The sequence below is a fragment of the Gavia stellata genome, chromosome 9, assembly GCF_030936135.1.
Source record: "Gavia stellata isolate bGavSte3 chromosome 9, bGavSte3.hap2, whole genome shotgun sequence".
Classification (NCBI taxonomy): Eukaryota; Metazoa; Chordata; class Aves; order Gaviiformes; family Gaviidae; genus Gavia; species Gavia stellata.
In genome coordinates this window covers 10345074-10369622 of record NC_082602.1, presented here as the reverse complement: position 1 = coordinate 10369622, position 24549 = coordinate 10345074, and the positions used below count along the sequence as shown (strand labels likewise).

The window sequence follows — 24549 nt, the reverse complement described above, 5'->3', positions numbered from 1 at the left end:
CAGGTTTACATTTTAATCCATCGATTGCAAAATTATTTTATTCCAAACACTCAGGGAGTGTACTTGCTTAGTAGGGCTATGAGGAGGATGAAAGTCCAAATTTAACAAATGACTTGTGATAATTTTAAATTTGATGTTGAAATGTTCCATCAAGAGAGTTTTTCTGAAGCAATTAATTTGATTTCAACTTCTAGACATTTTCTTCTATATTTTCAAAGTTAAAAATGGAAACAAAAACCTCATTTCAAAATGAAAACTCAAAACAGTTTTAATGATGACCAAATACATCATTCTGGTATTTTTTTTAATTGTCCTCCTTTCCACAGATACACCTCCCCTCTCCTTTAATACTGGTTCGCTTTCTTAATGAAGTTCAAAACCAAGATATATGGCTGTCAAAATTTCTACTTGTTCCCACCTACCTAAATGCGTCTTTAATTGAAGAGCACTTGACTTCAATTCTGGTATCTGCACTCACAACAAAGGTTCGTTAGGAGTCAACTGCATTAAGAGGAGCTGCTTGCCTAAGGAAGGGTTGCAAAAGAGTTCTGTAATGTGCTATCAGTTTAACCCCTGTCCTTAGGGGAGCACAATACTGTACTTGCAGAGAGGTGACATGCTCTAAGAGATAATAGCTCTTTTTAATTTTCATGTGGCTTTTTTGTATTTCATATCTTCACTGTCTTATCTTTTCTAATTCTCAGGACAGCTAACATCAACATTTCTTTCTTACAGTAAGCTTTCACTTTCATTTTATTACACTTATTTATACCTTGTTGAGCATCTTAACAATTGTATCTTAAAATTTCAACCACTAGAAAATGAAAAGGGGTCACGTGCATGGAAAGGTAATAAACCAGATTAGACTAGGGTTAGAAATGCTTAGAAAACATTCTACATACTTTACTTATCACCTAACTGAAATGGAGTAATTCTGGAGTGGAACGAGTGAGCACATAGCAGGATGCAAAACAAGAGAGCATGTAGAATTGGGCTTCTGAAATGCAATAATATTCCTGACAATTTGGCGGGTGTGGGGGGAAGAGACATAAAAAGGGACAGACTAAATATTAGTCATGGTTATCAATTTGAGGTGTCCATTTAATAAGTGCTAAGATCAGTAATGTGTCAGTTAAATCTTCAGCTAAACAGTGAATTAAGTAGCCAAACAGAAGCTGCTTCTTGTTTTAAGTCTTGCACAGAAAATCTTGAGTCTCGTGGTACCACAGTTTAGTTCTTTAAGCCCTGCCTGGGACATCAGCAAACAGTCTTAGTGACTCCAATGAGAATCACAAAGACAAAACCTTGAACATTTCACAGTACTTCAAATATAACTGCGATCACTTTGGGGCTAGGATGAGACCTACTTTCCTTCTCTCAGGATATCATTTGTGCTTGCAATAAAATTCAAAACTATTTCCATCAGCAGTTTTGCTCTCTATATATCAATGGCAAATGCAAATATTAGCATTTGGTTGGATGACTGATTTGTTAATTATTTCCCTGCATTGTGCTGCACTCGGATTGCAAGACAGGCAATTATGCTTTCCAGACCTAATATTCATACCCACAGCAACATATAGACAAAAACTTCTTATGCACAAATGACACCAACCTAAAGGGAATCACAGAATCACATAATCACTACAGTTGGAAAAGACCTGTAAGATCATCAAGTCCAACCCAACACCACCATGCCCATTAAACTATGTCCTACAATGCCACGTCCACATGTTCCTTAAACACCTCCAGGGATGGCGACTCCACCACCTCCCTGGGCAGCTTATTCCAGTGCTTCACCACTCTCTCAGTAAAGAAATTTTTCCTAATATCCAGCCTGAACCTCCCCTGGTGCAACTTGAGGCCATTTCCTCTTGTCCTGTCGCGAGTCACTTGGGAGAAGAGACCAACACCCACCTCTCTGCAACCCCCTTTCAGGTAGTTGTAGAGAGCGATAAGGTCTCCCCTCAGCCTCCTCTTCTCCAGACTGAACAACACCAGTTCCCTCAGCCGCTCCTCATCAGACTTGTGCTCCAGACCCCTCACCAGCTTCGTCGCCCTTCTCTGGACACGCTCCAGCACCTCAATGTCCTTCTTGTAGTGAGGGGCCCAAAACTGAACACAGGATTCGAGGTGCGGCCTCACCAGCACCGAGTACAGGGGCACGATCACCTCCCTGCTCCTGCTGGCCACACTGTTTCTGATACAGGCCAGGATGCCGTTGGCCTTCTTGGCCACCTGGGCACACTGCTGGCTCATCTTCAGTCGGCTGTCAACCAGCACCCCCAGGTCCTTTTCTGCGGGGGAGCTTTCCAGCCACTCATCCCCAAGCCTGTAGCATTGCATGGGGTTGCTGTGACCCAAGTGCAGGACCTGGCACTTGGCCTTGTTGAACATCATACAATTGGCCTCGGCCCATCTATCCAGCCTGTCCAGATCCCTCTGCAGAGCCTTCCTACTCTCCAGCAGATCAACACTCCCGCCCAACTTGGTGTCGTCTGCAGACTTGCTGAGGGAGCACTCAATCCCCTCATCCAGATCATCAATAAAGATATTAAACAAGACCAGTCCCAAAACTGAGCCCTGGGGGACTCCCCTTGTGACCAGCCGCCAACTGGATTTGACTCCATTCACTACGACTCTCTGGGCTTGGCCATCCAGCCAGTTTTTTACCCAACAAAAAGTATACCTGCCTAAGCCACGAGCCGCCAGCTTCTCCAGGAGAATACTGTGGGAGACAGTGTCAAAGGCTTTAGGTAGACAACATCCACTAGGCAGGTCACCTGGTCATAGAAAGAGATCAGGTTGGTCAAGCAGGACCTGCCTCTCATGAACGTGTGCTGACTGGGCCTGATCCCTTGGTTGTCCTGCACGTGCCCTGTGAGCACCCTCAGGATGAACCTCTCCATAATCTTCCCTGGCACTGAGATCAGGCTGACAGGCCTGTAGTTCACCGGATCCTCCTTCTGGCCCTTCTTGTAGATGGATGTCACGTTGGCAAGCCTCCAGTCGTCCGGGACCTCCCCTGTTAACCAGGACTGTTGATAGATGATGGAGAGTGGCTTGGCAAGCTCCTCTCAGCTCCCTCAGTACCCTTGGGTGGATGCCATCAGGCCCCACAGACTTGTGAGTGTCCAGGTGGCATAGCAGGTCATTAATTGCTTCCTCCTGGATCATGGGGAGTTTATTTTGCTCTGATACCTGTTCTGGCTATTAAAGACTGAGACAAAGGCGACATTAAGTACCTCAGCCTTTTCCTCATCCTTGGTGACAATGTTCCCTCCCGCATCCAGTAAAGGATGGAGATTCTCCTTGGCTCTCTTTTTGTTGTTAATGTATTTATAGAAACATTTTTTGTTATCCCTTACGACTGTGGCCAGATTGAGCTCTAGCTGGGCTTTTGCCTTTCTATTTCCCTCTCTGCATGACCTAAGAAGATCCTTGTGCTCTTCTTCAGTTGCCTCCCCCTTCTTCCAAAGGTGATAAACTCTCCTTTTTTTCCTGAGTCCCAGCAAAAGCTCCCCGTTCAGCCAGGCCGGTTGTCTTCCCCACCAGCTCTTCTTATGGCACATGGGGACTGCCTGCTCCTGCACCTTTAAGATTTCCTTCTTGAGGAAGGTCCAGCCTTCCTGGACCCCTTTGCCCTTCAGGACCGTCTCCCAAGGGACCCTCTCAATCAGTGTCCTGAACGGGCCGAAGTCTGCCCTCCGGAAGTCCATGGTACTAGATTTGCTGACCCCCCCTCCTTACTTCACCAAGAATTGAGAATTCTATCATTTCATGGTTGCTAAGCCCAAGACGGCCTCCAACCATCACTTCTCCCACCAGACCCTCTCTGTTTGTAAACAGCAGGTCAAGCAGGGCACCTCCCCTGGTAGGCTCGCTTACCAGCTGTGTCAGGAAGTTATCTTCCACACGCTCCAAGAACCTCCAGGACCGTTTCCTCTCAGCTGTGTTATACTTTGAGCAGACATCCGGTAAGTTGAAGTCCCCCACAAGAACAAGGGCTTGCGATTGGCGAGACTTCTGCCAGTCTCTTGTAGAACACTTCGTCCGCCCTTCCTCCAGGTTGGGTGGTCTATAACAGACACCCAGCAGGATATCTGCCTTGTTAGCCTTCCTCCTCATCCTCATCCTTACCCATAAGCACTCAACCTTGTCGTCACAATCATTGAGCTCTATACAATCAAAACACTCCCTAACATACAGAGCCACCCCACCGCCTCTCCTTCCTTGCCTATCCCTTCTGAAGAGCTTATTGCCATCCATCGCAGCACTCTGCTATCAAAAAAAAAAAAAAATCTATGAAAGAGAATTTATTTGGAATTATGTAATACCCATTTTCCCTTAGAAGGGATCTGAGTCAGGGGCAGCTGCAAACATTATGGGATAGAAAGGGAAAGAAAAAGGGAAGAAGCCTTGGGGATTTTTGGGAAAGGAAGGAAAGGAAGGAAACGGGATACAGCAAAGATGAGATTTTTGAAAAGGACTATGTATTAAAAAAAGTTGGAGAACCAAATTCTACTCTCCTGGTCTCTCTTTGACCCTTTCTACTTCTGTGGCATCTGCACAGTGCTTGTCTCATCCCCTCCCTTCTGCTATGCAAAATCCCCGTTTTCTTGAACTGCCCCACATTCTGCCCTCCAGCCTATTCCCTCCTGAATGGAGCAACTGGCTACCAATGCTTGCATCTTCTCTTAGCTGACTCGGTACCAACCCTAAAATTCCTCCATCCCAGCAGCTCCTATGGGCAAATGGAGAGGCTCTGCCAGTATCCCTGCAGCTCTGCTCTGTGTGTGACTAAGTATGGATGTTGAGCACATGCCTGGCACTCACCAAACGCACGTAGCAAGCTCTACACTTCACCTCCACAGAGCATGGACACCTTTTTTTTTCCAGGCAGGTTACTTTTCTTGCTGTCCTCTTCTTCCTGTCTTTGCACTATTTTTAAACCATTTCCAAACCTTTCCCCTCCTTATCACTACCGAAAACTCAGGTAACCCATAAAGAAATGTGGGTTCATCCCCAGGAAGTTTCATCCAGTTACAGAACTTATTTATGCTGTCATGGATTGAATTTATATGTAGAGGTGTATTGCCATCAACACTGTTGAAAAAATACATTAATTTAGAAACACAGTTATGGATTTGATATAAGTAATAATAATTAGATCATAAGAATTTGAAAATGAGCTTGCTTTAATGCTGAATTACCAAATAGATCCCTCAAGTTATACAGTGATCTACTGTAGCTTGCAAAACCTTGTTGACATCACTATATTGTAATTCAGATCTTTTTTAACACAGCTAAGTTGCTTTAAGCTCAAATATGATATTTTACTAGTTTTGCTTGAGACCATTCATCCATAGATTATAATCACAGTGCTACTTACCTGAATTTTTAATGTTAACCCAATCCAAATTCACATTTGGCTTCAGATTTTGTTACAGGAGTTTTGCACAGCTTTTCTAGTTATCTGTACTAACACCATTTGAATAGCATAGGATTCACATGAATTTGGATTGCCTAGCTATAGAGAATGGTGTTACAGAGTTAAAAGCTAGAGGCTGAAATACAATCAAAACTATCAGAGGGGGATCAAAGCTTAATGGCATAGAACCTTCAGATATAGTGTCTCACTTGAAATCTTTAAGTTCAGCATAGTTATTTATTATTAATGATTTCATTATTATATTCATAATTTATAATTTCTGAGAGATGTTAAAAAGAAATCTATTTAAGGTAAACATAGAAATTATAAACTAATTTGTTAGTTTAAGAAAAGAAGAAAAAACCATTTGGTTATGAAAGGGTCAAACAGTGTAGAGCAAAGAATTAGCTATTATTAATAACGAGCAGAAGACGCACTGAATAAAGATTCAGTGCTTATATGTAGCCTACCATACTCTGGTCTTGAGATGTGACTCAGGTCTCCCCAGTAAACATAATAAATAACAATTTTGAAGAATCAAGTATCAAATTTTTATATAATTTCTTCAGCTGAAAAATATTTGAAGTGAGCCATACTGATTTCCCTGTTAAATTTTCACCTGCCCTGCAGATAGTGTACCTAAGACTTAAACTACCCGCATTCAAGCATCATCAGGCTCTGCTGCAGTCCTTCAACCCTTGGCTTCTTAACAGCTTCCTTAAGGGTGAAAGTCATTCAGGTACAGATTTCAGAGCAGCACTGGGGACTGCTGTAGAGCCAGCTCCAGAATCAGGGAATCACAGCCAAACTTCAAAAATATGATGATTCACAAAAGAATAATATAAAGCTTTGTAATTGCCTTCTGTTCATACAGAGGAGTTAAAGTGTTGTCCAAATCCAGATTTCTAATACTATGCAGATGAAGTCTATTTCATCCCTTGCCACTCAACATTTTCTAAAAGCAAAAGTCTAACTCAGGATACTTTGAGCATCCTGACCACAAATTACTTTGTTTAGTTTCCTGAAGCTGTTAATGAAACATATTTACTTAGCTGATTTTCCTGTAATTCCTCTTACTTAGGATGTGGACCTTACAGTGTGCCACATGGCTTTTAGAGCATTTCTAATTGACATATAGGGGAGAGAAAAATTAGTCAACATGGATAATTAGATCTTAACTACAGTCCGCCTGATTTAGGCCTTCACTTTTTCTGTTTCCAATCTAAAACACTTCAATGAGCTTTCCATTAATGCCTGTATCTGAGAGACTTTGACTGGAAACATAACTCTATGTCTTAAGACTGCTAAGTCAAGAAAGTTAGCCAGGACTTGTCAAAAGAATTTGTTTCCTTTTGAGGTACTCAAGTACTGTTTGAAGTTGGCATTACTATAATGCAGAAACACCACAGGGCCAGCCTGTACCCAGTCCTCAGTATTGCCATGCTGCAACAGATGCCAGCCAGGGAGAGCACACACACAAAGAGGTGGCCAGCCCCTGAAGGTAACAGAAAGCCAGGCAAAATAGACCTTGATGTATCTCTGCTCTCGCTTTAAGGAACAATGGGGCCACAAATGATTAAGATTTCATGAAAAAAGAATAAGACCTGACAGCTTTTATAGTGGCTGATGGGCAAGAAACACCCCAGTAAAAAGAATCCAAAGGAAACTATGAACCTCACATGCACAAATAATGCGTTACACGATTGATCTAGTAATGCCTTAGTATTTTACCTGCTTGAACAATTCCTCATTCCACTTCTTAAAAATACTGTATCATCCATTCCAATTAGCTTCAAGTGTGTAATTTACATTTTGACATAACCATGCTTAAGCTAATCAATGTTAATCAGTAAGAAAAGGTCCCAGCCCTAATAGATTGTGACCTTCCTGTCCACCATAACATTTTGGGTAACTTATTGACTTCTTCATTGCAGAATGCAACCAGTAACTATTTGTCAGAAAGATTACAATTGCCATGTGTACTTAGTAAGTTGTGTCAGCCCATTGACTCTGGAGAGATGTGCCCATGATACCCATCTTGACCTTTCCATGGTGAGTGCAATATAATATGATACGAGATTCACATGGAGATTACCTTTAGCTCATCCACAGAATATTTCTCAGCCAAATAAAAGGATGATTTTTAACCTCACCTCTAAGCTGGTATTTGGGGGAAAAAAAAAAAAGAAAAAGTGATGTGCGCTCTGAGAACAGTTCTAATCCCTAAGTAGAATCTTGTTGTAATGAAAACTTCATTGCCCTTTAAAGCCTTGGCATACATCCACAGTCTCCAGCCTCTTTTCTAAAACTAACAAGGACACTTTATGCAGTGAGTCTAAATAGCAGTCCACTCAATTAAACTGCTCATGTAAGAAATATATTTATATTTATTGCAGTGACTGACATTGATATTTTATTTCATTTTCCATGGAAAAAGCTGTTCATTAATTTTAATGGCATTAAATGTTACTACTCAAAGACAGTAACTCACAGCCCTGTCCAAACACTAGCCTGACATCTATTAACACATCCTACTGTCCTCTTATACCTGCATACAGAGACAACTGGGCATGCAATAGGATTCACCTCTATTTCACAAGGAATGAGGGAGGACCACCTCTCTCAGCTCACAGTAATACATGGTAGCTTCCTTAATCCACAAGTAGCATATGTCCTTTTTAATGCTTTGAGCACACTGCATCATCTTAAGTCTGGGGAGGAAACCTTGGCTATTTGAGGCAGATGGCTCTCAAAAGTTCTAGAGTCACATGTCTAAGCAACATAAACTAATTCGTATCACATCACATCCACCATTAGTGTTTCTCTCCTTTTTCTACTAATCTGCTTAAAATTTTGAATTTATACACATTGTGATCGACTAAAGCACATAAACAGCTGTTTGACTACTCTGCTTTTCTTATCTTTCCAAAGGTAGTTTTGTAATACCTCTCCTGAGTACAGGTACATGCAGTTACCTACAGACTAAGGTGCTCACTGCATGAGTTGTGGAGGGCTCCAACACAGACTGTCCACGTGGTCACAGATATCAGTACTTGGTCCAGTCTAGATCATAATTATTCCAGTGAACATCACATGGAATAGCTAACATTGCATCAGCTTTGAATTTATTTCTTTCTGATATTTAGCCAGTATTTTCTTAATTTAACCTTTAAATCATGCTGAGAATCATATTGGAATATTTAAACATAATTTCTGTAGAACTCAAGGGAATGGATTAAAGGACAGAGCTTCACATTTTAAATTTTTTCTTTTTATACTCTTGTTTTATTTAAGTGTCATCTAATTTCCACCTATATTTCCAAGGCAATATGAACATATTTGTACTTGAAAACATGATAAGAGTCCATAATTTCTAGTGAAATGTTATCAAATGCAAGTGGCACATCTTTGTCAACACTTAGTGCTAAGTTGTTAAATACTTTGTTCTGATAGGAGGCAGGCATTCATATCCTTAATCCAGTCTGACGTGGTCACAACCATCTCACTTCTGCATCCAGTAACTCAGAGATACTTATGGAGTCTTCATGTGGTCCTTGGTCCCTAAACTTTTAAGTTCTGCTATGCTAGCTATTGAGTCCCAGGTGGGACTCCTGAGTGTAAAAGTGTTGCTGCAGCCTCATCCAAGGAGCAGTCATTTGGCACTGGGTATTCAGATTCCACAGTTTTTAAGATTGCAGTCAGAAGGTCAGGAACAACCAGGAAAAACTTAGTTACTCCAAGCATGAATTTCAGGAGATATATTCACAATGCTGAACATGAACACTAGCAAATTATCACTAGCATTAGTGTTCCTTTCAAAAAAAAAATTCACATTCATATGGGCTCAGATTTTACCTCTAGTATGTAAGCAGCCCCTGAATGAAAACATCATTAGTCTGATGAATGTAATGGAATCATTCAAAGGGGGGGAAAAAATTCCAAATCCATATTTTCATTTCCTGTTCTTTTTTTTTACTAATCATCTCCTACAAAGTTTTTAGTAAATGTTTCTACAGAATAGTCTGAGTATCACTATTTCAGACTGTGCTTTCATCAATATTGTTTATACAGTTTTAATTTACTCTTAAACTAGGATAGATATCCTTTTCTAATTCTTCTGAGCATAAATGCAGCCTAAATCTGGTTCTGATTTAAAACATGCCCATCAGCAGACCTAAACCATGCTCAGAATTGGTTACTATTCACAGCTTCAGACAAAAGAAAGCAGTTTACAATAACCACTGAATTCCCCTTGCTTGCAGTTTGCCATCACCACATGCTTTATTTATAGTAGGCCTGAAATAAATACTGCAGGATCAGCCATCTTTTGGTGCTGCACAAAAAAGGAAAGCTATTAAATATTTACCATAAGTCTCTCATAGCTCTGCCTCTGACACTTTCCCTTTCTCTAGAGAAAAGGATTATTTAGCTCATGATTTTCCAGCAAAAGACAGTCAATTGTGACTGTCTGGAAGTGAACGGCTGCATCATTGGCATGCCCTGGGAGGGGGGGGTTGTGTCAACACACACCAGGCACAGAAAGTCTGCACCTCCCCTGCTCCTCTCCAGCAGCACAGGGTGATGCCAAGGCAGAAGTCTTAGTGTCACAGGAATGTTTGTGCCAGCAGAATGAAGCGTGCTCATGTTACAGCACTTTCCAAAATGAAGCCAGTACATTTGGTGAATCCTTTCCAAGGAGGCTGATCAGATTCCTTGAGTTAAGATCAAATGAATGTTGTGGATGCTCCAGTGAAACGTGTTGACAAATAATACTGCACTCTCGTGCATTGCATTTACTGTGAATTTAAAAAAGAAGCCCATTTGTATGAAATAAAAATAGATTTTGCATGCATTTTGTTTTTCACCTGTGAACTGAGTACTCTAGGACAGTAAGTTTATGGCCTAGTATCTGTGGGACAGCCAAAGATGAACTTTGGCCCAGAACTAAAATGTCTGGGGGCAGCTGTGTAGCTCAAGTAACTGATTAGAAACTGATACTGAAAAATGACTGAGAACTAAATTCCAGGAGGTCACAAAAAGATTAAAAGCAAAGCAATGCCTTTTTCCACCACAAGCCAGGTCATTAGAGAGTACGATCATAGCCTTCCATAGCACTGTCTAGCAGAACTAGCACCAATCCCCCCTCAGTACATCTAGAGTAACGTAGGTTTCTAAAGAACAAGCTGCATAAGTATCTAATATTTTAGAATATCAGCCTTTTTTTGCCTGAATACTATCATGCCTCATGGAGTTCTACTGGGTTATAGTGTACAGTGCCAAAGAAATTTCTTTCTTTGACCCATCACTGCTGCTCTCTTTTCTTTAGCAAAAGAGGATTCACTTCCTAGATGTATTTTGTCTTCTAAACTGAAAGAAGCAGAGCTGGTCTGGAGGGTCCCATACCTTTCCACACCACTGGATCACAGGTCTCTTTCTCCAGGAATGGTCCAAATACTTCAACTCCCTGCCACTTGCCTGTCTGCATCCTTTAAGTTCCCAAAAGCAGCACAGGGAAGCACCCTGCAGGCTCTGGAGAACTAGACAGCCAGACATTGAAAATGAGCAGTCAGAAAATGCAGCGTTTCACTCAAGCCAGTAACAAGACAAGTTCTGGCTGCCTGATCAAACCTCTGGCATAGCTGGCAAGACCTCCATCCTAATTTTGTGGTTTCATGTGAAAACATAGCATGGGTGAGGTGATAAGAACAAATTTAAGAGGGAGTTTAGAGAAGGAAGCTGTCAGAAAAAAACTTGACATCCACAAATTCCTGAACCCATAATGGGATATCTACATGACAATCATGGAGAATTCCACTCAGGCCAGCACTGCGCACTAAGTGCTCATTGAAGAGCTATGTTAGTGTACTTTGAACCGTGCAGATTGATGGTGCCTGAAAAAAAACTAAGCTTGTATAGCCAGAGATGCAGACTCTCATTGTTTAAGCAGGCAAGTACGAATGGGCATTCTTAACGTTTCCCTTCTGCTACATTTGATGTCTTGCAATTTGACATCCTGCACAAGTGCTGACACCATGTACAGCTTTTCTTGACAGCCAAATAAAAAATAACCAGTTCCCCACCCTGAAAAAGAAACCCTACAGGGCACTTAAGTGTGATAATAAAAGTGAGTAGCAGCGAACACTGTCTGAACTGCCAGGTTATAAACAATGCTCATGAAGCCTTCATGGCCAAGATCAATAAAAGGAAAGTCCATCGCTCTTGAGAGCCAAGAGCCGTTAGAATACAAAAAGCTTTCTGTCTCAGAGCATTTATGTCTAGATTTCATGTTCCACTGCTTCTTCCATGGCCTTATAGACTGAACAAGCAAGTTCAATTCTACTTCCAGTGCTGCAACAGTGAAACCAAGCCACAGATTGCCTGGTAAGGCATTCCATGACCTTGAAACATATTCTGTAGAGCCACATGACTACTTCACATAAATGCCCAAGATCAAAATTTAGGGCTTAAGTTTTCCCATCACAACAGTCAATTTCCTAATGCACATATATGCCTTTTCCATTTGAAAGGATTTCCAATGTTTCCAAAATTTTATGCAAATTAGATAACTGAGTGCACCCATCCCTATAATCTTCATGGAAACTAGCTTTGGATTTCCATAGTAGTAGAACACTCCACTCCAGTTTCATTGCTGCAAGCCATGTCTAAAAAGTAAAAATGATCTCTTAGCACAGACATTTTCCTGGTAACCAAGTCCCAGGAGATTTTGCTTTTCTCCTGTTTTTTTCTTATTTGGTTGAAAATTACTATCACTAGTGACTGCTCCCATATTTTTCACATTGTCTTCTTCTCACCAATACATTCTTTGTAAAATTATTTTTGTTGGGAAAAAAAGTATATTTCATTGTGAATTTTGCGCAGGTGGACTAAACTGTCACAATCTTTTTGTACTTAGGTAAATTAACCCATTTGTGCCTAGGAAAAATTATTTTTCAAGGTGAGATTAATCTAACTTCCTGAATATTGCAGAGATGCTTTTTGTTCAAGACACTGGAATACTGGATCTTTAATAGGGTATGCATACATCAGTTGGCTGAGATCACATGCTGATAGGGTTTAGCTTATATAAATACTGAATTGTGCAAAGTGAAAGCCAGCTTAATGCCTCTGAGCACAACTTTTTGAATAGACCCTAATCATCTAAGAAACAACACTAAAAAAATATACTTTACAGTCTTTGTCATTTGTTTTTCCCCTATAACTCTAGTGAGGCTGAACGGGTCACCAATGTGAACTAATAGCTCACATAAATAAACAGCTGTCATACTTAAGGGGAGATGCTATGAATTGTGTAAATTTAGAGAAAAAGCATCATCTGTGAAAGTTCTCACTTGCTAACAAAGAAGCTGTCTGACCTATTTGTGCTTAATAGTATTTCATATCACTTTACACCATTTTTCTTCTTTTCAGAATGGATCTTAACTCATCTACATCTATTATCTATGTAAGCATAGAACACGGGAACACACAAGTGGAACATTCCACTACTGCTTGCTTTGGCTGTTCATTATCTACATAAGTTGATTATCTGAATCACATACTATTGCTTTGGAACCAAGAGATAAGGCAAGCCTTAAAAAAATAAAAGAAACAATAGATAGAGCACGAAAGCAATGAATAAGGAAACTTCCACTAGAATTATGTAGACAAAGAATAACGTATACCATAATAAAGTTTTAACAGTCTGAAAATATTTTAAGAAAAACTAACAATTGCTTCAATCATTAAACAATAAAGAAGCTGTACTCTTGGATGCTGTAAAACACTTTTTAAAAAATTATATGGCCATTAGAGTTGCTGGTGTTGTAATTTAGAGATCAGCAAGTACAAAAGCACAACAATTAATTACTCACATGAAATATCCCTGCCAACACTTGATCAAAATTAGTGTTTTAAGTGACTTGCATCTGTGACACATATTAGGATAATCTGTTTTTGTTAGTCACAGATTTGGGAACCCCTCCTCTGTGTGGACAGAGAGGTGATGGTTTGTAGTTTTAAATGCCAGGCCATAGAGGCAGCCAATGGACCACTTTTCAGGTCCAATATTCAGGAAAATTAACTCCAAATGTGCAACAAGCCAAAGTACAATAAGAAGAATTTTCTCACAATATAAAAACACAAGTGTCCAATGGAAAAGCAGACAGAAGTTCTCAAATAAATTATCAGAAAGGATTTTCCTTAACTTGCAAATACAAAATAATCCAGAACAATGTAAACCTTTTCAAAAAAGTATCATACATATCTCCATAATACCATTAGCATTCATTAGAATGGAGCAAAAAGAAGCCAGAGTGGGCTACAGGGTGAGAATTCAACTACATCAATCAAGATAGTGCCCCATCTTCCCTCAACAACTTTGGAAGACCATTTTCTTCTAGCTTCTGCTATAAAGCCCATTTCAGTACATTTAGGATCAGGCTCCTGGTCTCTATTTAATTTTGGCTGAAAATCTTGCCTAAACACACTAGAGGCACACGTGCACATCATATGAGGTGGCAGAAATTACTCCATGCATTTCCCTACCTCCCTTGCATTCATTGATCACAGATGTTCTTGGAGAAAATCCGGAACATCTGAAGAGCTTTAATTTAAACTCTTTTCCAGGAAATACGCAAGTTATACATTTCAAGGACATATATAAGTCTATCCAGTGTTCTCACAGAAGCTAACAAATATGTTGCAATTTTATTAGCATTTTTCTACTTTGTATACTTATTTTATACATTATCTGGAGTACTCACTTAAAGACAAATTTGAGATGTACAAAGCCATGTGGGAAATTCAGCCATACATTTTGCTTTAGAGTACCCTGCTCTGTCTTGGAAACTTCAGCTAAAGATCTTTTTCCTTTAGGTGTTAGTTTGTTCCTGATACTGCTTAGCTGTACTGCACATCCATATGAGATTTTCTGGTATATTCTCAGAAATCATACTTCCACATTACAACCTGCTTTCTGTACCAGTCTTTGCATAGCCTATATAAAAATTATCTTCTCCACAAAGCAATAAAAATCACAGTTACATTGCTTTATATAATTATGAAGCTTTAAATATTAATGCAACCATTACAGAAAAATCTCTGTGCAAGGTTATATGACTTGAGAACAAGTTTCCTAAAAAGCAAGCAACATTAATCAGGAAAAGTTAAGAGACCTGTTATGTGAAGATTCTGGTTTCTCAATGGCAAGACAACTTCTATCACATATCTATGAGAAAGTCTGCCCTGTTCATGTTCTACTGACTTCCCTTCCTGCACTCAGGTTACATCTTTCTTATTCTGTCTGATGCAGAGAGGCCACTTTCAAACTCACAGGTGCAAGACTATTAACACAAATTCTCAGCCTGCTGTGATTATTCACCCTATGAATGAGAGGTTCCTCCCATGCACTCATAACACTTGTTACGATGGTCATTTCTAGAATAGTCATTCATAAATTGACCAAACAAAACTGTGTGTGGTCCACAAGGGAATAACCAAAAGAAACATCACTGTTGGATTTATTTTTTAACAGAAGCCTGAATGGATATGGGATTACACCTGTATTCAATCAACAGATACACTCACATAGCACCTCAATCACACTAATTTCTGTAAGAATCCATGCTGATTTCTACAAGAATCAGAGCAGATTTTGGCTTTCCACCTCGTATGTCCATCTTATGAACACTTCAAATGAATCTAACAGGCAAAGATAAAACACTTCTAGCTGTTAGTCAAAGGTTTCATAGGATACCCTTAGGAATACAAAGACTAACTTATATCAACGTACTTCTGAAGAGTGAGGCTCAGGTTGTGGCTGGCTGACTTGATCTTGTTCTGGGCCTCTAAGTGGGTCATGCTGTCAGTGTTGACTCCATCAATGGCTACCACAAGGTCCCCTTGGTTCATCTGTGACTGTGCTGCCTTGCTGCCAGGGGTGATCTGTGGGGAAAGAAAGGAAAAAAAGTCGTATTGAGATAAGTCATTCTGTGCACAAAACACTTACAGAGATTCTGCCCAGAATTATAATGAGGAACAGATACAGCAATAAATACAGCTACTGCTGTATCTATTATTGTATGGGTGGAACAACAAAATTTATGGAAATCAAACAAACTCGGAGTTAACTCACATTCCTGCAAGGGTCCAGGACAATGTCTACTTGTCATTACTTCCATTTTGAGAGGTTAAGCCCAATGTAGTGGTTCCCTTACCACATATTATCTCCTCCTCAGGGGGATAATTATCATTGTTTATATTGGAGTAGTAAATAAAGACATTACTTAGAAGTGGAAAACTAATAAACCACTATCTGCTGCATGACTTTATTATATTTTTCCTCCTAAAAGCCATTTTTCCCAAATTAATTCATTATATTGAGCAGACAGAAAATGAATGAGTGTGAGGGGCCTTGGACATGCTTTGTTTCTTTTATAGCAAGCTTTATAGGAAATCATTGTGCTTAATCTTACCCACATACAACTATAGCTCCATTACCAAGACAGACCACTACATACCTGAGATGACCTCATCAACCTGTTCGACCTAACACTCCAAAGACAGACCAGCACTTTTAGAAATAAGAAGCCACAATGCTTCAACTACTGAGACAACAGTTCAGAAATTCTTATCGTTCGCTATGGCATCACATTTTGTTAGCTCCAGATGCCTTGTGGACTACATCTTCTTCAAATGGACAGTATCCTGACCTCAATTTTACACAGCCCTCTCAGCTTGCATCTGGATGACATTGATACATTACAGCTACTTATGAAACTTGACTCCATTAGGGAACTCCAACTAAAACAGAAGAGCCTTCACATACCATCAGCCAGAAAAAATTTAGTGGGCACATCAGAGTAGTCCTCTGCTTTCAGCACTCAGTACTTAAAGGATACAGACATAAGCTATAGGTCTTTGCTCGTATTTTTAGGTACTCACTTCCTTACATTCCTCACTTCTAAAGAAAATTCCAAGGATGATCTAAAATGCTACAACAAAGGCTGCAGTCAACAACTCTGTTCCTTCAGCACAGTGAAAATAAAAGAAAGATGTGTCCGATTATGAGCCAAAATTCCCTTGTGAACTCAGCCAGGCTGAAACTGTGAAGTTAAATTCCTAGGAAGCCAAAACTCAACACAAATCCAAACACTCTTCCTCATCAAGTGTGAAGTGAAATTCATTAACCTGCCTTCTCTAACATGACCTCAAAACACTTAAAACTACGTACATACTCAAACCAAATAAGTCCTTCTAAAACAATTCCCTAGACTACTTGTTGGTGCTCTTCCACTAGCAAAGACAAAGAAGAAAAAAAAGGGAAACCCCCCCCCCCCCAACTTTCTTAACACCCCATTTAAAGAGGCTCAGTATTGAGGCTGACAGTCTGACAGAGTAATCTGAGAATGGGAGTTGCCAATTTACTAGAACACAAGCTCTAACATCAGGGTGCTAGAGCACAGCACCCTGAATACTTGAAGACTCTACTTAAAAACAGAGAATACTTCGGAATTAGGCACTGTAAATAACATCCCAGATCTGATCTGACTGGAAGAGGCAGCTTTCTATACCTTTTCAATACAGATAAAAGCAATGAGAGTTCTATGTTTTCTGAGCGAAGGACAGCCACAGATATAATGTTCTCATGCGAATTAGAGAGTTGACTGATAATGGCAGTACCATTGCCTGTTGTATTTTTCTGGTGTTAAGGAACTGAGGGGTGAGGGAAATACTTCATGATAGTTTCAATGATGGAGTTGTGTTCTGCAGTCTAATGCACCCTCATAGAAAGAGATTAGTAGAAACAAGAGATTCCTATTACAAGCATAGTTTTCCTAACCTATTATACAAACATTAGCTTCAATGCATTTTACTGACTTGCATTGTACAAAGTACACAGAATCTAGAAGTCTAAAAAGAATATGGATTATTTGTGTACCCACATGTACTTGTATAGTTACTCAAAGACCCTTCCCTGCTCAGTCCCTCAAATATGTCAAGAAACAAAATCTGCAATAAGATAAGAGGTCAGGAAAAAAATGTGAACAAAAGCCAAACTCAGATAAATCAGTCAGTAAGACTTGAATTCATCAAGTAGGACACTTCTCAATTTATCCTTTTTCTCTATTAACATAAACTGTATGCCAGTCAGGTAGACACCAAGGCTTGAGCCTTCTTAATAAAGATTTTTTAATAAATAATCTTCACACATCACTTTAAGACACCACTTTTTACCTCCTCAGGAAACACGCAAGTTCTTGCCACAAAACGTTAACTGTGCAATGCTGATACTTCCAGTCTCCAGACAGCTGGTTCCAAATCCTGGGAACTCCTCCATTTGCTCATCAAGAACAAAGACTAGTTTTTGAACATCAACCCAGTTACTGAAAGTCAAATTTCTGCCCTAATTTGGGAATTCTACCTTAGCACATACATCTCTCCTTCCACTCCCCAGCGATGCTTCAAACAAATAAGCCCAGAGAAGCAGAGCTTCCACAAAAAGGATAAAGAAGTCGAGATCTGGGACTAGTTTAAGACAGCTGTAACATACTGACTTCTCTCTCAGTTTCTCTGATTTCTGCTTTTGCAAGTCCCAAATTTGAATATCTTAAAATAAAGATACAGCAGGTAACTACAACTGTCCTAGAATTAGAGTCACATTTAGAGGGAGGGGATGGTTATACCAGTGACCTGATCTCACCTACTCTAGTGGGATATTTTCTGCATAATACTTCTTGAAAACACTACCTAAACAAAAAATATATTCATCAGAAGGATCTATCAAACAAAAAGTTCTGGGTAACTTGGAATTTATGATTTATATAAATTTCTAACTACGGCCACTGCAACAGCCTTTATGAGGAGAAGAGCTACAGGAGATCCATACTGGGAAAGATAAGGAAACAGTCTCAATCATGGCTTACCAGCCAATGTTCCTTTATTTGAAAAGGAAAGGAAAGGGATTTGTAGTCATCTCTTCAGCCAAGTATAATGGTAACAAATTCTGGGCTGGATTCTGTCATACAGCTCTACCTTTCCAATTTCCATTTCAGTGGCCAGCATTCTATTGATGTCACTTTACCTTTAAAATTCAGCTTATCCTAGCTTCATAGACAGTAAGATTCACAAGTATAAAAGATGGATCTAGTTTATTGTATCTGTAATTCAGAACCATAATAAGTATCAGGAAAGAATTACTTCTTCCCCCAGTCTTCCCACTGGCTAAGAGCATGCTATGTAAATTATTTTATTCTGTAGAGCTTTATATAGAAGGCATTATTAAAATCTGGATGTATAATCTGTATAAATATTAAAATCAAAGTACAAAATTATACCTATTTTAGTTAGAAGCTAATAGGCTTCTCTGTGAGACTTTCAAGTGAACCCACGGTGTGCATTTACAGCAGACATTGAGAACAGTCAGTAGTTGTTGGGACAAAATACCAGTGTACAGATGGAGATACAGGGCAGCCAGATCTGAAGTGTCCAGGCACATTCAAGACTATCTTGTTCCCATTTTTAAAGATCCAGCAGAAAGGAATGGAATGCAAAGTGTTTATCTGTTGGTATTTTCCTTGGAAAATTCATCTCTGATCTACTAAAAACTTATGAAGTATAATCACAACAGAGAAGATCTCACTGTGTCTTTGTGAAATCTTTAGGGATTATTTTCTACTTAAAAAGGTTTTTAATAAATATTTTTTAAATGAAGGGTGAATCTTAATTAACCCTTGGAATTAGACTGCAAATCCAGACCTGTCTACACAGTAAGTTCTAGTTTGCTGTCATCTCAGCTTCTCTTCTATTAACAAAAATAACAAAAATAGAGAAATATAGTACTGTCTAGGCCAAATACGCATTTTTCAATTTGACAACTAATTTCTTTTCCTCAAAACATTTGTGGGCAAGTTCTGGACAGAACTATTTCAGAAAACCTTTGTAACAGTCTGAACTCACTTGCTCTGGATTACAACATAGTTTTCAGATGCTCGGTGTTGCAAATGCCTTTATTTAAGGCTACAGTGAGATGTTCACCAGAGATTAAAGGTATAGCTATTTCTGTCAATTGATCTACAAAATCCAAGCCAGGGTAACACTAATAGATCTGATTTTAATAGTATTTCTTTAGTACCTCAAGCCCAAACAGAGACTTAATCTTGAAAAGCCAAGCATTTTTCACCTCTCTCAGAAAAGCAGAGGAATACTTGCTGCTTCAGAGATGTGAATTTTCAGCCCTCACAAATTTCCTACAAGGCAGACAACTGACTTCCAATACCCCCAGTTTCAAGCAAGTGGGCAGGCTGGAAGTATCACATGTTGCTTTCAATGCACTACAGAGAATTCTTACTACGCTCTGTTGTGAGCATATCTGTATAGCGGGTGAATATATAGTACGACAGTGACAGCTGTGCCCTAAAAAATAAGTCTGCACTGGGTTCAGAGTAAATACTACTTAGCAGGAGCTCTGGGAGGCAGTGTACAAAGTGCAGCTGCTGCACCACCTTGAGAACAGCACATGTTCCCATCCAAGCCCCCTCAGCTCCACTCCAAAGGGGGAGATATAGGGATCAGGCAGCATTTGAGTGGCTGAGTGTTAAAATACTAATGAGAGTGCTTGTATAAACAGATGGATGAACACAGCCTTCCTACCCCAAGGAACTCCTAATTTACAAGGCAGACAAAAATACATATGGAGGCCTACACAACTGAGAAGGCGTTGATATGGTAGCCTGCAGCATTAGCCAGGGCCTCTTCTTTTTCCAGGACTTGAGCTATGCCTGACCCCTCCCTGACCCCAACCCCAAAATCAACAAGTTATATTTTCCTCTTCTCATTTAAGAGCAACGTTTCAGAGAATCAAATATTCACTAGCACTAGAAACAGGCTAAAGCATTGGGAATGAATATCCTCTCCTCTTCAGGATCTCTGGCATAGAAGAAAATAATAAAAGAAACTGTTCCTTTCCTTAGTCGGAAAGGCTAGAAATCAGAGACAGGACATAAGCTATAGAGACTGTTACACGAAGAGGAATAGACAGACACTAAGGATCACTAGGAAATAAAATGTGTTTCCTTTATGGAGAAAACAGCATTTAAATCTCCCTTTGTTGAATTTTTGCAAGTGGGTTTTTGCATAGATGCTTCCAACAAACCTTCATAGGCTTTCTAAGCCCCAAGGCTCACAACACCTGGGAGCGGCAGCAAAACTGCCTCATTTTTCGCATAGGAGCACGACCTACTGAAAGGAGGAGAGGCATGATTTGAAATCCCACTGCGGAACAGCTGCACTGAACTGGTGAATGCCCATATGAATCCATGTAGTTATCTCTGGACTGGAGACATCAGTTTCTTTCCCATTGTGAACAAGTTAATTGAGGAAATTTATATTATTGTTTCCTAAATGAGTCACTTTCCATCACTGTCCCGACAATAAATGTGTCACAGCTCCAAAGGGAAAATCATGGGTTTTCTTAGAAGACAATTCTGGACAAGAAAAAACAGCAAAGAAAAGGAATAAAACCCACTGGTATAAGTAATGAGGCAGAAACTCACCATTTCATTCAACACATTGCCAGAAGGCATAAAACAGGCACAAAAAAAGAAAAAGCCTAGATAACCTACATCATAGAGCAAACATCCCACTATCTTTGATGATGGCTTTTATACCTTTCAGTGTCAGACAGGAGAGCTGAGCAAGACCAATTAAATGTAAAGACAGAGGACTGTAGGAAACTGGAAATGAAAGTCCTTGCACGTGTCACTAACCAAACCTAAAGAAAATTCCCTTTTTGCAGCTATCATTTTCCTGAAGAAAATGTCTCATTGTTTTCAATTTACTGCCAGGCTTTACTTTTTTTTCCTTTCTGTTTTTTGTCTTTAATGAGACGACAAAGTCTGCCTTAAATGAACACTCAGGGCATCTACAAAATGTGCCACTGACACCTTGAAGAGCTTCCATTTATATTAAACAGAGCTGAGCTGGCAAGCTGCAGAGACACTCTGAAGTGGCCTCTCAGGCTATGCTTCATCTATAGTTAGGAAGGGAGATTAAAATACATGTGAGAACACCTAAAATAGCTTTAATCTACCTCTCTTGGGTACTAGGACCCATGATGCCGTAGCAGCACAAAGATTTTGTGGGACAGCCAGTCAAGCACTTACAATTCAGGACACCCTGTACCAAAATCTGTACTGCAAGAGCAGAAGGGCTATTAGCACTTGAGCTATCTAGCTTACCTCAGTTTTGGGTGTGCCAAGCCACACTGGGATGATACCACCTCAAGTAACACCAGAAATTTTCCTTCTGCTTAATGCCTTTATAAGGCTGCTGTTCATGCACAACAGATAGGCTCTTCAAGGAAGACAACAGACAGTGAGCCCTTCTTGCCATGCTAAATAGATCCAGGTGATGAAAATAAGCCAAATGTAAAAGATTTTCAGCTGGGAAATGAAAAGAAGCATATAGGCAATGCTTAGGGGATTGTCCTAGGCAAGGCTTTAGGGGATTTTTTGAGAATGACTGTGAATGCTCCTGTTCCTGGTTGGAAGGAAGATCATTCTGTTCCTTGCCTCAACTCCACATTATCAGATTGAAAAACTGTCAATCCTTTGTTAAAAAAAAAAAAAAAGGAAATATTTTGGAGTTTGCAGCTTAGCCTGTTAAGATACCTGACTAGTCTATGTATACCAACTATACAGATGATAGTAAAAATGTGGATGTGACTTTTTAATAGGATGTGTTAGTATAGCTCAAAGACTATGCAGTTCTCTGAATCTTGTATGGTATGACTAATAGTAATCTCTCTTATCCCAATCTTCATCTAAAAATAGCTGTTAGATCTATTCAGTCTAGTCTCAGTTACCATCACGTACTGTGCCAAGATAGTGTGTGCTATGTATCTTGCAGAAATGAAATGGAAGCAGAGAGGTGAGTCATATAATAATAAATGTTGATTCTTTTGTTATGACAGTTTTTAAGGAACGAGTGAGTAAGTTCTTCTTTGGTATCAAAGAGTTTTAATAACCTTAATGCAAATCAAAACTGAGAATATAACTGAGGTACTGATCCTTAGTATTCTGGCAGCCCTGTGTGTGTGAGCAGTTCTGTCGACTTCCACAGGACAACTGCCTGCAGCAAAGTTACACTCAGCTTTTAAGTGCTTGCAGGATCAGAACTGCCAGGTTTCTTCAAAGATTCACCTTCTTCTTCCCTACTTCTCTTTTTCAAATTTTAATTCATTTTAAGGCTGTTTTATAAGGTGGGATGTTTCTTTGTGTTTCAAGTAGACAGATCTCAGTTATCAAGATGGCCTTTCACATTTTCACAGCTATCGGCTTCTTGAATTCTACATTCTGTGCAGTTTGTTTACCTCCTCACACAAACACAATTTGTCTTATCTCCCGCTACAAGCATTAGCAATAAACTGAGGGGTTTATGTCTTTTGCTATTGGCCACTATGGTAAGATTTTCTTTTTTTCAAGTTCATTCTGCTTAATGCATTTCATTGTATGTAACTAAGACCACAACGCTTCAAAGTTATAAAGTGCTTTTGATCGGTTCAGCAACGATAAGGCCTGACTAAAAGGGCATTTGAGACAATACTGAGAGTTTTAGTTTGGCAGTTAGTGGCCTGCAGCCACTTCTGGTATTAAGCAACTTAAAATAGCTTTGACTTTGAGTAAGTCCTGAGGTTCTAGCACAGATTTGACTGATGTACAAGTGACTCTTCTGTTCCTGTGTGTTTTGTAAATTAAGGTACATATTACATTGACACAGGCTACATTTAACTTTTCTTTAAATGTTCATTTGTTTATTAAGTTCTTTTTGTTTCTGGCTACTAGCATATCAGGGGAGTAATTTTTCCTCTGATCACTAAAACACGAGCTGCCAGTTTGACACAGCAAATAGCAGTCCTGTCTCTAAACCAAAGTATGTGGTGTTCAACTCCATGCTTTGCCTACAGATGCTAGAATAGTATAGTACACACAGAAAGGCATCTGTATGAAAGAAGATGAAATGTCGCACATGTCCACAGTGACAGAGATGTTGAATCAGAACTAAATTTGCAGGAACTACACTCGGTATCATGCCATTCTTTTGCATGTAAGGTTTTAAGAGGCCATATTGCCCAATGTGAATCTGTTTCAATTGGATGGCCCAGCACTAACCATCCACCATATAGCATCAATTACTCATTAAGCACTCTCCTTATCCACAAAAGTATCTGTTTTGTACCTGTAGAATTCATCCATGCTCTGTGAGAGAAAAAACAAAAGCACAGGCTTCAAACTTCGGAGAGTGAAGAATTACTTTCAAGATCCAAGTGAATAAAAAAGAACAGAAGCAAAGTTCCCCTGAGAAAGTGCAATGCAAATTTCTTCTGTAATATGCTGTATCATGTTCACTGCATAACATGACATGCTGCCAGGTATCCCAGCAGGATCCTTGGAAATTTAAAGATGTAGCAGGTAATATACAATTTTGACACATTTAACAGGTATGTAAACTGCTGGATGTTTCTGGAATCAAGGGAAGTTGTAGAGATTGAGGATGTTTCTTTTACCTGTTAAAATGTAATAGCTTAAGCTGTGTTCTCCTAGCTTTTCAATCGAACACAGAGATGCCACTTCCCTTGTGAAGCCACAGGAACCACATTTGTTTAACGGGAAATAATTTGAACATATTGATATAATCTCAAATCTAAAAGGGAAAACTTGTGAACATTGTGAAGACTCACAATAATTAGAAGCAACACAATCTGAATTTTAAAAAAGAAAGCATCTTGTTTTACTGCTTCTTTATCTTGACTGAGAAGGGATGTAGCTATTGCTGAGGACAAGGACTGAACTTTACTTATAGAGTGATGATGCCAATGCTGGGTTTGGGTGTTTTAACCCATTAAAGTGGTGGGTACAGCAATCTTCAAAAATTTCCCACTTAAAGCTTGCAGAGTTCAATAAAAACGCCCAGATTTTATTTGACAAAGTACAAGCCAGTGACATACATGGTTTTCTCAAGGTAAAAGCATCCCTCTAAGTGAATTTTACATCCATCAACTTTATAATCCTCTATTGCATAAATGTAGCTGAGTACCTTCCCCCACATCTCACAGTGGCTTC

General features: G+C 39.5%; 1 protein-coding gene across 9 annotated transcripts in view; it reads right to left on the bottom strand.

Moving 5' to 3' along the window:
- Positions 1 to 24549, bottom strand: part of LDB3 (LIM domain binding 3) — a 131929-nt gene that overhangs the window by 76659 nt on the left and 30721 nt on the right. For all 9 annotated transcript variants that reach the window (XM_059821501.1, XM_059821502.1, XM_059821504.1 and 6 more), the window contains one exon: positions 15222 to 15373. In XM_059821501.1, the coding sequence (XP_059677484.1) occupies positions 15222 to 15373 (152 nt within the window). The remainder of the gene's footprint in view (positions 1 to 15221; positions 15374 to 24549) is intronic.